At 43.6% G+C, this 17,443-nt stretch overlaps 1 protein-coding gene across 5 annotated transcripts in view; it reads right to left on the bottom strand.

Annotated features, from left to right (window-relative positions):
* The window catches only part of C7H2orf80 (chromosome 7 C2orf80 homolog), a 35,072-nt gene extending 32,148 nt beyond the window's left edge, over positions 1 to 2,924 (bottom strand). For 2 of the 5 annotated variants that reach the window (XR_009550649.1, XM_060194025.1), the window contains exon 1: positions 2,580 to 2,741. Coding sequence is in view for 3 of the 5 variants with exons in the window: in XM_060194025.1 (XP_060050008.1) it covers positions 2,580 to 2,620 (41 nt within the window). In the remaining 2 variants the exon portion in view is untranslated. Of the gene's footprint in view, positions 1 to 2,579; positions 2,742 to 2,767 lie in introns of those variants that run through there. The other 3 variants (XR_009550650.1, XM_060194026.1, XM_016186883.2) reach the window with 3 other exon arrangements.
* Between the last annotated feature and the right edge of the window lie 14,519 nt (positions 2,925 to 17,443).

The raw sequence follows: 17,443 nt of genomic DNA, 5'->3' as shown, positions 1-17,443 counted from the left end.
TTTTCCCCCTTCATTTACAGTGCAAGTGCCCCTAGGAGAAGTCATGCATTATAATACATTATTAATATCCTTATCATATAGGTGATTTTTAATGAGAAGAGCATAGATTAAAAGTCCTAGAGAGGAGAAAAAAAAAAAAGGGAGGGATACTCTGGGGAAGTCAGGATGATAGGTGCAGGAAAAGGATTCTGGGATCTCCATAATTTTACCTAAGGTCACTTCTGACTATCAAGGTCTTTCTCACACACTGGGCAAGTTATTCTGTGGAGAGTAAGCTTGTTTCTGGCATTTAGGTCACTAAATCTCTCTAGATTAATAGCAAAACTCTCTTAATTTTTGCTTTGTGAGTCCAAAATACTTTATTTCCTATAGTCTAACTGTATTCTGTGGGTCTAAAAGTATACTTCTATCTGTTTTAAGATTCCAGTTCTATGGAAGGTTTAACATTGTATTTTTGACACCAGTGATGTGAGAAACAGCCCAGTTGGTTGTAGCCTTTTCACTGATGTTTATCGATCCAGTCTGACTACAGACCCCTGACCCTTACACGTCTATGTGACTACAACTATGCTTTGTTTTTCTTTAAAGTTATCTTAAACTTCCCGACCCCCTCCTCACTCTTCCTTTCCCATCCTAGTCACATTGTAATCTTAAACTCCCTGGCCTCCCCAGCCTCCCTGGCATCCCCGGCCTCCTCCTTGTATCCATTCCCATTCCCTTCCTCCCCCCACCCCCAAACACGGTTAGACTGTGAGCCAATTCCCTTTAGACAAATGGGAAAAGGACAGGTTGTTCCCATTGTCCTAGTAATGTATAAAAAGGCCCTGAAGATTACCCTTGGCGAGCTTGCTGGCTTACACCCTTGCACCCATATATATGTAAAACTTTTGCCTTGCTTATGACTCTTGGTGTTTCAGTCCTTGTTTTAAGGCATAGACAGAGTGTGTTTTTGCACTGTTTCCCACAAATGATGTATTTTTTTTTTTAACAACCTTGATATAATGATTCTGCCATCAGTGAATTTATGAGCTGCTGTTCCTGGTTATAGCTTATTTTTTTTTACTTTGACCTCCCTACACATACTAGCAAAATTATGTGAATTATATGTAGTTCATTCCAACATTTTTTTTTTCTTTAGCTGTCAGGACTTTGTAGGACCTTTATCCCTGCATGATTCCACCACTTCCAGTCTGTTCCTTTTTTTTTTTCCAGGTAGAGGATAAGAGACAGAGAGTAGGAGAGACAACACAGTGCTACTTATCACTGCTTGTGAAGCTTCCCTTTTGCATGGCACTCCCATGTGGTGCCAGGGGCTCAAACTCAAGTCTTCAGGCGGAGTAAAGTGTGAATTCTATCTAGTGAATTACCTCCTGATCCCACCAGAGTTTCTTAAGGGGGTTGTTAAGAGATAATGGTCTTAGTAAGTAGCAAAAGGGCCTTTGATGGAGACTGTGCTAAAATCTCTGATGAAAAAGTTTTTACAAGCAAGGTTAGATAGCATATGGTTATGCAAAGAAACTCTCATGCCTGAGGCTCTGAAGTCTCAGGTTCAATCCACTGCACCACCATAAACCGGACCTGAGTAGTGTTCTGGTAGAAAAAAACAAAAAAATCCTGTGGTCTGGGAAGTGGCACAATGGATAAAGCATTGGATTCTCAGCCATGAGTTCAGTCACTGGCAGCACATGTACCAGAGTGATATCTGTTTTTTTTCTCTCTCCCCTCCTATCTTTCTCCATTAAAAAAAAAAAAAAATCCTGTGTCGCACATGAACTAGAACATCTTTTCCCTTCTTTTATACTTTCTGTTGATTACATCAGCCTTTTAAAAATGCACCAAGTTGGGAGTCGGGCGGTAGCACACTGGATTAAGCGCACGTGGCACAAGGTGCAAGGACCGGCTTAAGGATCCCGGTTTGAGCCCCTGGCTCCTCACTTGCAGGGGAGTCCCTTCACAAGCGGTAAAGCAGGTCTGCAGGTGTCTTTCTCTACCCTTCTCTGTCTTCCCCTCCCCTCTCCATTTCTCTCTGTCCTATTCAACAACGACATCAATAACAACAACAATAATACTACAACAATAAAACACCAAGGGCAAGAAAAGGGAATAAATAAATATTTAATTTTTTTTTAAAAAAAAGGTACCAAGTCACAGAAAAGCTATCACAGAGGAAAACATTTTGTTTGTTAAGAAAAATTTCAGTTGGCAAGAAAAAGATGATTAATTAGTTGATAAAACAGACAATAATAAATTTTTTTTAAAAAAGCAGAGACTGCAATTTAAACACCAGTCATTTTGGAGCCCCCACCCCCACCCCATCTTTATGGTATGAGAGCAGGTGTCTTTCAAAGACAACCTTGCCCAGCACAGGCTGGCTGGGTTTAGGGCTCATCCTTTTTAAGCTCTGGAATGGATGTGCACTGTGTTGGCAGAATTCTCCTCCCAAGAGGTTCTGCAGCAGGAGACAGTGGCCGCACCAGCTGGCTTTCGACTATAGTCTAGGCATCGATTCTTAGGTTTGTAACCCCCACCAAATACTGGACTGGGCGTAATGAAGGAAAGTTACCCTCAGTCATACTCACAGAAGCTTTTTCATTTCCTTCTTCAGGAGCCTTCTCTCCATGATCAGAGGCTGATGCTACGGAGCAGGTATCTGCAGCTTCCACAGCACCTGATAGCCTTTGGGCAGAAGATCCAGCCTATCTGAGCCTACAAGCTACAACAGCAAATCAGAGAGAATTTGAGTTAGGAATGCTATCATTCCAAATACCTGTCATGGAGTTATGGGCTCTGGAAGGGATCCGAGGATGTGCAATGCTCAGGCCTCTCATGTAGCAGCAGGTTCAGGGCAGAAAAGCGTGGGAGGCCAGTACCTACCAACTGGCTCTTCCTATTCCTTCCAACATTCATCATTAAATTGCCCTTGCTATTCACTAGTGAGAAAAACAGACATGAGTCACATACTACTGAGTGAGGCTGCTTGGGCAGGACCAAACAGGTAGGATTTGCCACCTGAATATGTATGATGCTGGCTACCTTCACTCGCATTCACAGGGGAAGGCATGACCACTCATAATTGGTTTTTTTTTCTTTTTTCTTTTTTTTTTTTTTCCTCCAGGGTTATTGCTGGGCTTGGTGCCTGCACCATGAATCCACCGCTCCTGGAGGCCATTTTTCCCCCTTTTTGTTGCCCTAGTTGTTGCAGCCTCGTTGCGGTTATTATTGCCATTGTTGATGTTGCTTTGTTGTTGGATAGGACAGAGAGAAATGGAGAGAGGAGGGGAAGACAGAGAGAGAGGGGAGAGAAAGATAGACACCTGCAGACCTGCTTCACCGCCTGTGAAGCGACTCCCCTGCAGGTGGGGAGCCGGGGGCTTGAACCGGGATCCTTAAGCCGGTCCCTGCGCTTTGCGCCACGTGCGCTTAACCCACTGCACCACCGCCCGACTCCCCATAATTGGTTTTTGTAGGACCCATCTACAATTGCCTATAGACGAGGTCTTTGGAAAAAAAAAAAAAGCTGGATGGCAGAGATAACAAAAAACTTTCATGTTGGGGCCGGGTGTGGCACATTTGGTTGAGCGCACATGTTACAATGTGCAAGGACCTGGGTTCGAGCCCCCAGTCCCCACCTGCAGGGGGAAAGCTTCACAAGTGGTGAAGCAGGGCTGCAGGTGTCTCTCTGTCTCTCTCCCTCTCTATCTCTCCCTTCCTTCTCGATTTCTGACTGTCTCTATCCAATCAATAAATAAAGATTAAAAAAAAAAACTTTCATGTCTGAGGCTCCAAAGTCTCAGGTTCAATCCCCAGCACCACCACTTTAAGCTAAATGGTGCTCTGGTACAAAACAAAACAGGAGCATGCATGTATAAAAGCATGTCTTCAATTTTCATACCTAAACTAGAAATTGAAGTTCAGATGATGAGGCCATAAGGAGCTAGATGTCACAACAAAGGTTTGTACACACACACACACACACACACACAAACACACACACACACACATATTATTGAATCAGAGTCTCCAGGGAGAAGTATGAAAGGAACATAAATTACATCTGCAATATTTTATTTCTTTAAAAAGGATGTAAAGAAAAATTTAATGGTTAGTTTTATGTCAGCTTGACTGGGTCATTGTGTCCAGATAGATATCTGATTAAACAGTATTCTGAATATATCTATAAAAGGGACTTTGAAGTGAAATAAACACTTGTGTCAGTGAACCCTCAATTCCATGGATAGGTCTCATTCAATCAGTTGAAGACCTTTGTAGAACAAAGACTGACTTCTCTAAACAAGAAGGAATTCTGCTGGGAGACTTCTTCTGAATTCAAACTGCAACTCTTGCCTGAACCTCCAGTCTGCAGGACAACTTCTGTAGACACTGAACTTGTCAAATGGGCAGGGGTAGATAGCATAATGGTTATACAAAGAAACTCTCATGCCTGAGGCTCTGAAGTCTCAGGTTCAATCCCTCACACCACCATAAATCAGTGCTGATTAGTACTCTGGTATTTAAAAAAAAGATTTGGGGGGTGTCCAGTGGTAGCTTAGCAGGTTAAGCACACATGGCGTGAAGCTCAAGGACCGTCTCAAGGATCCCGGTTGGAGCCCCCGGCTCTCTACCTGCAGGGGGGTGGCTTCACAAGTGGTGAAGCAGGTCTGCAGGTGTCTGTCTTTCTCTCCCCCTCTCTCCCTCTTTGTTTTCCATTCTTCTCTCGATTTCTCTCTGTCAAAAAAAAAAAAAAAAAAAAGATTTGGAGTGATCCGGGGAGGTGGCACAGTGGACAAAGCGTTGGACTCTCAAGCGTGTGTTCTCTCCCTCTCTCTCTCTTTTCTGTACTATTTTCTTTTTAAATTTAATTAAATTAATTAATTAATTTATTTTTTAAAGATTTTATTTATTTATGAGAAATATAGGAGGAGAGAGAAAGAACCAGACATCACTCTGGCACATGTGTTGCTGGGGATTGAACTCAGGACCTTATGCTTGAGAGTCCAAAGCTTTATTTACCACTGCGCCACCTCCCAGACCACTCTATTTTTTTTTTTTTTTTAACCAGAGCACTGTTCATTCTGGCTTATGGTGGTGCAGGGGATTGAATCTGGGACTTCGGAGCCTCAGACATGAGAGTCTCTTTGCATTACCATTATGCTATCTACTCCCCTACCCCACAATGGTGTTATCCAGAGAAGAGAAAATGGCCTCCTGACCCAGAGGAACGTCAGACTCTGGATGCAGAGGCTGTGGTTGCTGCTTTACCCCCCTCAGCAGTGAAACAGTGAGTATTTCTCTTGTGTCTGCAGCCCAGACTCTAGTATTGCCTAAAAATGAGCAGGTTTTTTTTTTTTTTTTTGCCTCCAGGGTTATTGCTGGGGCTTGGTATCTGCGCTAAGAATCCACTGCTCCTGGAGGCCATTATTTTTTTCCCATTTTGTTGCCCTTGTTGTTGTCCTTATTGTTATTGTTGCCATTGATGTTGTTGTGGGATAAGACAGAGAGAAATGGAGAGAGGAGGAGAGAAAGAGAGACACCTGCAGACCTGCTTCATTGCTTGTGAAGCCATCCCCCTGCACGTGGGAAGCTGGGAGCTCCAACAGGGATTCTTACTCGGGTCCTTGTGCTTTGTGCCACATGCGCTTAACCCGCTGAGCTACCACCTGACCCTTCCCCCCCCCTTTTTTTTTTAAATATTTGACAACTCCATACAGGCTGGCATGCAGGCTTTATGCTTATTATCATTCCTAGGTTAGTGCTTTGGAAAATAATTTGTTGATTTAAAAAAAAAAGTGTCTAGGACTAGGTGATGGTGCACCTGGTAACACATGTTACCATCATAGGGACCCGTGTTCAAGCCCCTGACCCCCACCTGCAGGGGGAAAGCTTCATAAGTGGTGAAGCAGGGCTGCAGGTGTCTCTGTCTCTCTCTATCTCTCCACTCTCCTTTTGATTTCTCTCTATCTCTACCCAAATAAATAAATAAAAATGTAAAAAAAAAAGTGTACTGTCACCACTCCTTGGCTAGGGGATAGATTGTGTTAGTTTAGACAATATTTTAAAAAGCAAAAAGCCTAGCATTTGTCTGTTGTTTTACAATTCAGAATTATTTCTTTGAATTTCAGACTTGCAAATTATGAAATTTGCCATCTCTCGGTTGTGACAGCATCCTGTCAGACCCTACTATTTCTCTTCCCTATGACTATTCAAGATGAAATACTATGCAAAAGTCTAGACCTTGAAAAATGGGGGCATTTCTCACCACCAAACCACTAAACCGGAGGTCTGAAAACATTGCCAACTACATTACCCTGGACAGGTGAACATGCATTTCTGTTTCCTGCACAGTAAAACAAATGTGGGGTTCTGTCTGGAGCAGTGGGTCAGTACAGCAGGTTTGTAGTGACGCCTTCAAATTGAAGACTTTGGTGACTCACATGCACTGAATAGCTATGGCTGGTTGAAAGAGAGCTGTTTGCATAAACTCTGCTCTGGTTAGATTTGAATTCAAGCAGTCACCCTTCTTTTCTGTCTATAGAGCTTCCAGGAAAACAAGACTTGTTGAAAATATCCTCAGAAGTACTAATGAAATGTCACCAGATGTTGGCAGTCGGGCGGTAGTGCAGTGGGTTAAGTGCACCTGGCACAAAGTGCAAGGACCGGCATAAGGATCCCAGTTCGAGCCCCCAGCTCCCCACCTGCAGGGGAGTCGCTTCACAGGCATGTCTGCAGGTGTGTATCTTTCTCTCCCCCTCTCTGTCTTCCCCTCTTCTCTCCATTTCTCTCTGTCCTATCTGACAATGACGACATCAATAAGAATAAAAAGGGCAACAAAAGGGAAAATAAATAAAATATTTTTAAAAAAAGGATGTCATGAGATATCTCTAGCTTTAGTTCTTTCAGAGAAACAAGCCCCCAGTAGTCACAGCCCTGTCATCATAGGAACATTCTGCAGAATATGCCCAGACTCTGGGGACCCTCTGCCCTCTGGAACTCCTACATCTGTACATCTGTGACACAGCTCTCTCAGACTGAGCTCTACCAGGTGCCATAATAATAATAATAATAATAATAATAATAATAATAATAATAATAGCCTGTCAGGATCCCTCACCAACAGGAACCAGATTCCAGTGCTTTCCTTCTCTTCCTACTTCCGGAGGCGAGCTTGAGCATCACTGACATTGGGAAAACATGCTTTTTTTTCTCTCCCTCTTTGGTTGCTAGGAAACAGTGGGTTTTAAACACCCCCATTCACCATGAAAGGGAAAACACAAAGTCATATATTTGGATCAGGATTGTGGTCCTGACCCGGAGTTCACATATCTTTTTACCTGAGTAGGCTCCAGTTTCCGGTCTAAATAATTAATGGAAAAGCCGAGAGGATGAAGAAGTCCACCTCCCCAAGGGGGTTGTATAGAACTTGACTGCTGACCTGGGAGTCAGCCAGGATTTCTGGGGAAGCCAGTGAACATTGGCTTCCCACACATGTGGGCTGTCCCAAATGAGTGAGCATGATTCTGCTTGGTGACAGTCTCAGAGCCATGGAAATCCTGGAGAACGATCACCCTGGTTGGTGCAAAGCTTCCCCACCTCTCTCCTGCTGAGTGCTCTCCTAACTCACACACTTGCTCGCTTATTTCAAACGCTTTCTCCCTTGCTTACAGTTCACTGATGGTTTCCTGTTGTTCCTTCAATAGAGCCTAGACTCCTAACTTATGTCTGTGAGTGGGTCTTTTTCATACTCCTGGACAGAGGTTGTTTGTTACCAGTCTAGGCCTGGGTAACCGGTATCCGTATCACTGAGTCTCATTTTCACTCTTCATCACACCAACCAAGTCTCTTGAGTACCTGATATCTCAAGTGTTCTCTGAGTGACAGCAGAAACTGTAGACTTTGGATTTGTATAGACTAGTTCACTTTACATTGAATTTACACTATGCCTACCTAGTAGAGTCTATATTCAGTAAGCCCTGAGTTTATACAATTTGGAGACAGTATTATAAGAAATGGCCCGGTTGGTAGTAGCCTTTTCATTGATGTCTATCAATCCAGTCTGACTACAGACCCCTGACTTTTACATGTCAACATGAGTACAACCATGCCTGGTTTTTCTTCAAAATTAGCTTAGACTTCCCTGCCCCCTCCTCACTCCTCCTTTCCCATTACAGCCATATTGTCCCGGCCAAAATCCCCTTCCTCACATTTCCTCTCCCATTATAGTAGACTCCTGGCTTCCTCTTAATATCCGCTTCCATCCCCTTTTCCTGAATGTGGTTAGATTGTGAGCCAATTCCCTCTCACCAAAGGGGAAGAGGACAGGTTGTTCCCATGTCCAGTAAATGTAAGGGCTACAAAAATTATATAATGATTATGCAAACAGCTCTTATGCCTGAAGCTCCAAACACCACCATAAACCAGTTAGAAGCACTCTGATAACAAAGAAAGAAAGAAAGAAAGAGAAAGAAAGAAAGGAAGGAAGGAAGGAAGGAAGGGAAGAAAGGAAGAATTTCTTTTTGAATACAAAATTGTGTTAGGCCCATTAACTTTCACAGATTAGTTTTTTTTTGTTTGTTTTTGCTTTTTGCCTCCAGGTTTATGAAAGCTTGGTGCCTGAACTGATAATCTCCTCCTGGAGGCCATTTTTTCCATTGTTGTTGCTGGATAGGACAGAGGGAAATCGAGAGAGGAGGGGTAGACAGAGAGTAGGAAAGACATCTGCTGCAGACCTGCTTCACCCGCTTGTGAAGCAACCCCACTATAGGTGGGCATCTGGAGGCTCGAACCATGATCCTTGTGTGGAACCAGGATCCTTGTGCAGGTCCTTGCGCTTCGTACTATGTGTTGCTAAGCGTTCTCATTACAGGGCACAAGGACCTGGGTTCAAGCCCCTGGTTCCCACCCAAAGAAGAAAAGCTTCATGACTGGTGAAGCAAGGCTGCAAGTGTCTCTGTCTTTTTCCCTCTCTATATCCTCCCCCCTCGATTCTTCTCTGTCTCTATCCAATAATAAATAAAGATTTTTTTTCAAAAGAAAATTTAAAAATACAGAAAAAGGCACTAATATTTTCTCAGAATGCTGACTAACATACCCTAAATTTGGGCAGGGGTAGATAGCATAATGTTTATGCAAACAGACTCTCATGCCTGAGGCTCCAAAGTTTCAGGTTCAATTCCCTGCACCACCATAAGCCAGAGCTGAGCAGTGCTCTGGTAAAAAAAAAAAAAAAAAAAAACCAAAAAACCAGGAGGGAGCTGTTTTATTGGGGGATCAGGCAGTGGTTCTCCCAGCTAAGTGTACACATTACAAAGCAAGAGCACCATGAGTTCGAGCCCCTGCCCCAACCTGCAGAATGCTTTACAGATGGTGAAACAGGTTTGTAGAAATCTCTGGGAGTCCAGTGGTAGTACAGCAAGTTAAGTGCAGGTGGTGCAAAGTGCAAGGGCCAGCCTAAGGACCCCGGTTCGAGGGCCCAGCTCCCCACCTGCAGAGTAGTCACTTCACAGGTGGTGAAGCAGGTCTGCAGGTGTCTATCTTTCTCTCTCCCTCTCTGTCTTCCCCTCCTCTCTCCATTTCTCTCTGTCCTATCTAACAACAATGATATCAATAACAACAACAATAATAACTACAACAATAAAAAAAGCAAGGACAACAAAAGGGAAAATAAATAAATAAATAAATCTCTCTCCCTATTTCCCCTCCCTTCTCAACTTTTTTTTCCCTGAAGGTTATTTTTTTTTACCCTTTTGTTGCCCTTGTTGTTCACTGTTGTTATTATTATTGTTGTTGTTATTGCTGTCACTGTTGTTGGATAGGATTGAGTGAGGAGGGGAAGACAGATAGACACACCTGCAGACCTGCCTCACAGCTAGCTCATGAAGCATCCCCCTGCAGGAAGGGAGCCGGAATCCCTAAACCGGTCCTTGAGCTTAGTGCCATGTGTACTTAGGCAGCTGCCCTACTGTCCAGCCCCCTACCCTCTCAATTTCTACTATCTGGGCGGAGGGTAGATAGCATAATGGTTATGCGAAGAGACTGTCATGCCAGAGCCTCCAAAATCCTAGGTTCAATCCCCCACACCACCATAAGCCAGAGCTGAACAGTGCTTTGGTAAATTAATAATAATAATAACTAAAAATTAATTAATTAATTTTCTAAAAAAGGAGGAGAGAGAGAGGGGGCAGGGGTAGATAGCATAATGGTTGCTTCTGTAACTGATCTAACTCAGCCAAGTACTGTTTATTTATTTATTTTTATTTATTGGATAAAGACAGCCAGAAATTGAGAAGGAAGGGGGAGATAGAGAGGGAGAGAGACAGAGAGACACCTGCAGCCCTGCTTCATCACTCACAGAGCTCGTCCCCTGCAGGTGGGAACCAAAGTCTCCAACGCAGGTGTTTTAGCACTGTAACATGTGCACTCAACCAGGTGTGCCACTGCCTGGCCCCAGCCAACTACTGTTAAAGCCAGTGTACTTATCTGCAGTTTTGGTCCTTGGAGACAAAGATGGGGTCTGAATGTTCACTGGTCTGTCAGGGGCTACTTATTGTCAAAAAAAAAAAAAATCAAGGGGCCAGGCGGTAGTGCAGCGCATTAAGTGCACATGGCACAAAGGGCAAGGACCATCGTAAGGATCCCGGTTCAAGTCTCTGGCTCCCCACCTGCAGGAGAGTCACTGTGGTGAAGCAGGTTTGCAGGTGTCTATCTTTCTCTCCCCCTCTCTATCTTCCCCTCCTCTCTCCATTTCTCTCTGTTCTATCCAACAACAACAACAGCAGTAACAATAACAACAACAATAACAAGGGCAACAAAATGGGAAAAATAATCTCCAGGAGCAGTGGATTCATAGTGCAGTCACTGAACCCCAAGTGATAACCCTGGAGGCAATTAATTAATTAATTAAAAAAGAAATAAAAAATCCAGTGGTCCCAGAGTTGATGCAGTGGATAAAGCACTAGACTCTCAAGCATGAGGTCCCAAATTTGATTCTCAGTTTTTTTAATGTTTTTAAAAAATATTCTATTTATTTATTAATGAGAAACATAGGAAGAGAGAGAAAGAACCAGGCATCACCCTGGTACATGTCCTGACAGGGATTGAACTCAGGACCTCATGCTTGAAGAGTCCAATGCTTTATCCACTGCGCCACCTCCCGGACCACGCAAGTTTGATTCATAGCAGCACATGTACCAGACTGATGTCTGGTTCTTTCTCTCTCCTACTGGCAGAGGCAGTCAGGCCTGCTGTATAGCACAGTCCCCAGCAGGCTAAGACTGACTGCAAAGTAGACAGACAGTCCTGGACTAAACTGAAGCTATTCATCCTCTTGTTTCCAATCACATTGATAATTTGAGAATTTACGGGGTATATTGAAAGTACACAAATGTTACCTGAGGACAATGGCAGAGGTGAAGTCACATCTGCTGTATGGCACAGTTCCCAGCAGGCTAGGACTAACTGCAAGGTGGGAAGTCCTAAGACTAAACTGAAGCTATTCATCCATATATTGATAATTTGAGGACTTATTGGCTATATTGAATATACACAAATATTACCTGGGAGAAGAGATCCCCAGGGGAAATATATAGTGACAACAATTATGGCAGTGAGTGTGACAAGACCAAAAATGGCCTAGGAGCAGAAGATGCTGTACTCATTGAAAGGCTTTCAGAAAAAGAGCTACTTGGTCACCACTACAGCTTCTCAATTAGCTGGACCCAGACCAAAAGCCAGAATTATGGGTGGCTTATAGTATGAGTGGCAGACTGTGGTCTTCACCTAGTTATATAGAGGCTCTATTGCTTGCCCTTCCCCACAAGTCCCCTGCTTCACTTGTAGGCATCTATGATATATAGAGAGGATATGTAGTTAATAGCTGATGTAAGGGTTTATGGGTAGAAGTTAGTAAACTTTCATATAGGTGAAAGGTAGTGAACCCTCATATATGCTAAGGTTAGTCAGAAGAGAGCCCCCATGGTATGTGCTTACTTTTCAATAGAAGATTTCTTTAAGTAGACAGTTTGCTAAATATTAGAAAAGTGTGGGGCCGGGTGGTGGCACCCCTGGTTGAGTGTACATGTTACAGTGCACAAGGACCTGAGTTCAAGCCCTCAGCCCCCACCTGCATGGGGAAAGCTTCACAAGTGGTGAAGCAGTGCTGCAGGTGTCATTCTGTCTCTCTACCTCTCTATCTCCCCCGTCCTCTCAATTTCTGGCTGTCTCTATCCAATAAGCAAATAAAGATAATAATTTTTTTTAAATATTAGAAAAGTGTAACTTAGACCCATCCAAGAATGGGTTAAGAAGAAAAACTATGAGGGTCAGGCAGTAGCTCAGCGGATTAAGCACACCTGGCGCAAAGCACAAGGACGGTGTAAGGATCCGGGTTCGAGCCCCCGACTCCCCACGTGTGGGGCATCGCTTCACAGGCCGTGAAGTAGGTCTGCAGGTGTCTACCTTTCTCTCCCCTTCTCTGTCTTCCCCTCCTCTCTCCATTTCTCTCTGTCCTATCCAACAACGATAACATCAATAACAACAACAATAACTACAACAATACAACAACAAAGGCAACAAAAGGGAATAAATAAATAAATATTTAAAAAAAGAAGAAAATCTATTAGACTGAGCTTCATAAAAGATATGCTAACCCAACACAGACAGCAGAAACACAGGGAATAATGTATAAAGTTAATTTGGCGACACCAAGGCCACACAGATGATCAAAACCTAGGGGAGGGGCAGGCTGTTTCAAGACCAAAGAAACTTTCAAGGAGAACATGCCTATAAAGATAATAATGCCTGGAGTTATTTTTAATGTTAATAAAAATAGTCTTGCATGATGTCAACTGTATCCAGGTAAAAAGTGTTTAAATAATAAACCTCTGCAGACAGAGGACAGAGATGCCTCTCTCCTTTCCTTCAGAGGACACTAATAACCTTCTGGGGCTAGCTCTTGGCATTCTACCTTATAAATAAAAAAATTAATAAATGCCTTTATTTTTTTAAAAAAAAATCCATGCACATGTAGTACATATGGTAAACAGAGCATATATGAGCATAGTGTTTCTACATGAAAAAAAAAAAAGATTAGATTAGATCATTTATTTCTGTGAGCACAAGAAACCCACTGTTCTAGGGAAACAAGCCTATGCCTGTGTTGATCTGTATTGGGAAATTGTGCAGATGTGGTCAAACATTGGCAGGGCGCACAAACCACTATATTTCCATGCAAGTATTATTTACAGATCCCCAACACGTTATCCCCTCAGGGTATTGCTAATTCAGTTAAAACCATTGCAACAGGATGCTTCCACCTTCCCAACATGCCTTTTGCCTCTCTCCACCCTCTTTCCTAGCCAATCCCATCCTGACTTGCCACTTCCGGAATTCTCCCATAAAAGCCTCTCCTATTTCCGCTTTCGCTCTCTTTGCTCTTTTCTCTTCCGCAACCTGACCCAGAGAAGGGCTGGTGGGCATAGTGAGAAGCGGCCATTTTGCTAGATCCACGTGGCCTGAACTGCTGTGCTCACACCCAATTCTTGGGTGTCAGAATAGCCTTGCGGACGGGAGAGAGAGACGACCAGGGACTCATGGCTAAGCTAGGAAGCAGTATCTCTTTATTGACGAGCGGAGATGCGGTTCAACAATCTAATCTCTTCTAATCACAACACAATTCTGTCCTGCATCTCCTGAGGCGGAAGCATCAGGAACAAGGAAGTATGTAGGATAGGGGGTGGGGAGAAGGGAAAAGCTCAAACCAGTGAGGATTAAACCAATGTCCGGAGGCAGGGGGGTTTTCAGTCAACAGTGGCTATGTAAACATCGTAAGTAATACAAGCGAACCTAATGTGATGATCAAACAGAAGGTCTTATAAGCAGGATTTAGAAGCATACCAACACTTGGACGTCCACGTGAATAAAGATTTGTATTCCTGCTCCACCACAAGTTCCTGGTCTCTTCTCTCTCCCCTGAGAAGCAACCTGACAGATCTGAGGCTTTAGACATGTCTGAACATATCTGGACAAGTCTAGTGAGTGAGGGGTTGTGTGGTATATTTGCATCAGTGGTTTTCAACATCAAATGTACTTTGAAATCAGCTAAGGAGCTTTGCTTATTCCCTGGAGTAATTAATTAAGAATATCTGGGGGGGGGGTATTATCTAGATGTCCTTATCCTTCACATTTCTCAAAGGCATGCAGAACATTGAGGGGAAGTTAGGTGGTGCCTCTGTAACTTTACATTATAATTTTTAGTTTGAGGAAAAGTTTTCTTTATTAAAAAAGAATCCAGATGGTAATGCACCTGGTTGAGTTCACACATTATTGTGCACAAGGACTTGGGTTCAAGCCTGCCAGTGTCCATCTGTGGGGAAGGAGGTGGCAGGCGGGGTGGGAAGGGGCTTCAGAATCAGTGAAGCAGTACTGCAGCTGTTCCTTTTTTGTTCTTCCTCTCTTTCGACTTTTCTTTTCTTTTTTTTAACACCAGAGCACTGTTCAGCTCTGGTTTATGGGTTTATGGTGGTGCAGGGGATTGAACCTGGGACTTTGGAGACTCAGACCTGCAAATCTCTTTGCACAACCATTATACTATCTACCTCCACCCTCTCTATTTCACCCTCCCATACCAATTTCTCTCTGTCCTATCAAATAAAAGAAATAGTAAAAAATAAAATTCTGAGTAGTGATTTCTGACCTTGGCTCAATCACTAAAAGAGAAGGAGGAAGAGTAGAAGGAGGAAGAAGAAGAGAGTGATGGATCTCTTATTTTCCTTGGGTCATTTTCATACTAAATAGGATGGGTGAAACTGTGGCAGTCATGAGACTACTATGTCAGTGACCAGACCAAAGAACGTCCAGTCTTTTTTTTTTTTTTTTTTTTGCCTCCAGGGTTATTGCTGGGGCTCAGTGCCTGCAGCACAAATCCACTGCTCCTGGAGGCCATTTTTTCCCTTTTATTGCCCTTAATTGTTTTATCATTGTTATAGTCATTATTGTTGTTGTTGTTGTTATTGTCGTTGTTGTTGGATAGGACAGAGAGAAATGGAGAGAGGAGGGGAAGACAGAGAGGGGGAGAGAAAGACACCTGCAGACTTGCTTCACAGCCTGTGAAGTGACACCCCTGCAGGTGGGGAGTCAGGGGCTCAAACTGGGATTCTTACACTGGTCCTTGTGCTTTGCGCCATGTGTGCTTAACCTTCTGCACTACCGCCCAACCCCCTCCGGTTATGTATTTTAAGGTCTCAGTTTTAAGACTGAAAAATCGCATGCAAAGTAGAGTATGTGTCTTACCATGTATGTGGACCTCTGTTCAGGTCTTGGTACCACTTGGAAGCTCTGTGGAAGGCATCCAGGAAGCTCCATGAATGGCAAGAGTGGTGCTGTGGTGTGACTCCACCCTATCTATCTGTCTCTCACTCCCTTCTCTCTATTTTTTTTTCTTCTGAATTTTTTATATTTATTTATTTATTTTCCCCTTTGTTGCCCTTGTTTTTTATTGTTGTTGTTGTTGTTATTGTTGATGTCATCGTTGTTAGGACAGAGAGAAATGGAGAGAGGAGGGGAAGACAGAAAGGAGAAGAGAAAGATAGACACATGCAGACCTGCTTCAATCCTTGTGAAACGACTCCCCTGCAGATGGGGAGCCAGGGGCTCGAACCGGGATCCTTAAGCAGGCCCCTGAGCTTCGCACCACCTGCACTTAACTGGATGCACTACTGTCCGACTCCCTTCTTCTTCCTCTTCCTCTTCCTCTTCCTCTTCCTCTTCCTCTTCTTCTTCTTCTTCTTCCCCTTCTTCTTCTCCTCCTCCTCCTCCTCCTCCTCCTCCTTCTTCTTTTTTTACCAGAGCACTGCTCAGCTCTGGTTATGGTGTTGCAGGGGATTGAACCTGGGACTTTGAAACCTTAGGCATGAGAGTCTCTTTGCATAAAGAGGGGGGAAAAAGAGGAGGGAAGAAGAGTGGGGAAGATGAGGGGAGATAGTGACTACACAGGAAAAGGGGGTGAAGGTGGAGGTGCCAGAGGCTGCATGAAAGAAACAGGGAGATGGGCTAAGGAAAGAATTTCCATGGATCAAAGGTTGTGGTGGTAGAGTGGTGTGAGGAATAGATAGGCAGCTATGTAGAAACAGGGAGTGTTAGTGCTGGCAGGAGACAGTCGCTGGTTTTATTCTTGGCAATAAGTGACTGCTATGACATGGTATTTCCTGTCACTTCTTTTTTTAAAAAAATTTATTTAAAAAAGGAAACACTGACAAAAACCATAGGATAAGAGGGGTACAACTCCACACAATTCCCACCACCAGAACTCCATATCCCATCCCCTCCCCTGATAGCTTTCCTATTCTTTATCCCTCTGGGTGTATGGACCCAGGGTCATTATGGGGTATAGAAGGTGGAAGGTCTGGCTTCTGTAATTGCTTCCTCACTGAACATGGGCATTAGTAGGTCGATCCATACTCCCAGCCTGTCTCTCTCTTTCCCTAGTGGGGAAGGGCTATGGGGAATCGGAGCTCCAGGACACATTGGTGGAGTTGTCTGTCCAGGGAAGTCTGATTGGCATGATGGTAGCATCTGGAACCTAGTGGCTGAAAAGAGGGTTAACATATAAAGCCAAACAAGTTGTTGACTAATCATGAACCTGGAATAGTGCAGATGAAGAGTTGCAGGGGTCCTCCGTTTTGTAGGTAGCTAGTAGGCATATTTTAGTTCTATTCTAAAGGGCCTGTGACTATACTAGTTTTTTTGTTTTTTCCCTGAGCCTGAAATCTGACATGCAGGTGGATCCAAGTTATTGTCTGGGGAGGTGACTTCATGGCTGGAAGAAGGACCAGAAAGCTGGATCAGGGAAGAGAGTAGCTCCCAATATGGGAAAGGTATATAAATATTGTTGACTGTAAACCCCATCAATTTGATCTGATCTGGGGCCCATATTCAGCTTAAAAGCCTATGTGACCTCTGCATCCCTGTAGATCTGAGCTCACATTCTGTGGTCAAGAGAAGGAACATACCAAGCATATAGAGTATGTTGTCTAACCTCCCTTTGGAGGATGGAACATTTTCTGCCATTGTAGATCCAAGTTGAGGGCAAGGTCCTATGGGGGCCCACAAAGGGGTCTATTGTGTCGTTCCTGATAGAGATGACTGGTAATATTCGGGAGTGGGATTTATTTGAGGTCTAGGCCCATCATGTCTGTTTGGGAATCTCAGGACTCCCCGAATATGGCCCCAACTGATAGGGTGGCCTGATAATGACTAGAGTCATCACTAAAGTATGCCAATCTCTTGCCCTTATTCAGCTTTTGCAGTCCTTGCTTTGCTAAGGTTAGCTTTGGAGTGAGTGAGGGAAGTGTGATATGAAGTAGGTGAGGAGGGTATCTAAGTCTAAATAGACACTATTTCATTATGAACTTTATACTGACTCACTGCAGACTATTGTGTACTTTTGCTTTCA

The sequence above is a fragment of the Erinaceus europaeus genome, chromosome 7, assembly GCF_950295315.1.
Source record: "Erinaceus europaeus chromosome 7, mEriEur2.1, whole genome shotgun sequence".
NCBI lineage: Eukaryota > Metazoa > Chordata > Mammalia > Eulipotyphla > Erinaceidae > Erinaceus > Erinaceus europaeus.
Note: the sequence above shows the minus strand (reverse complement) of the source record. Positions and strands in the feature narration are given on the sequence as shown.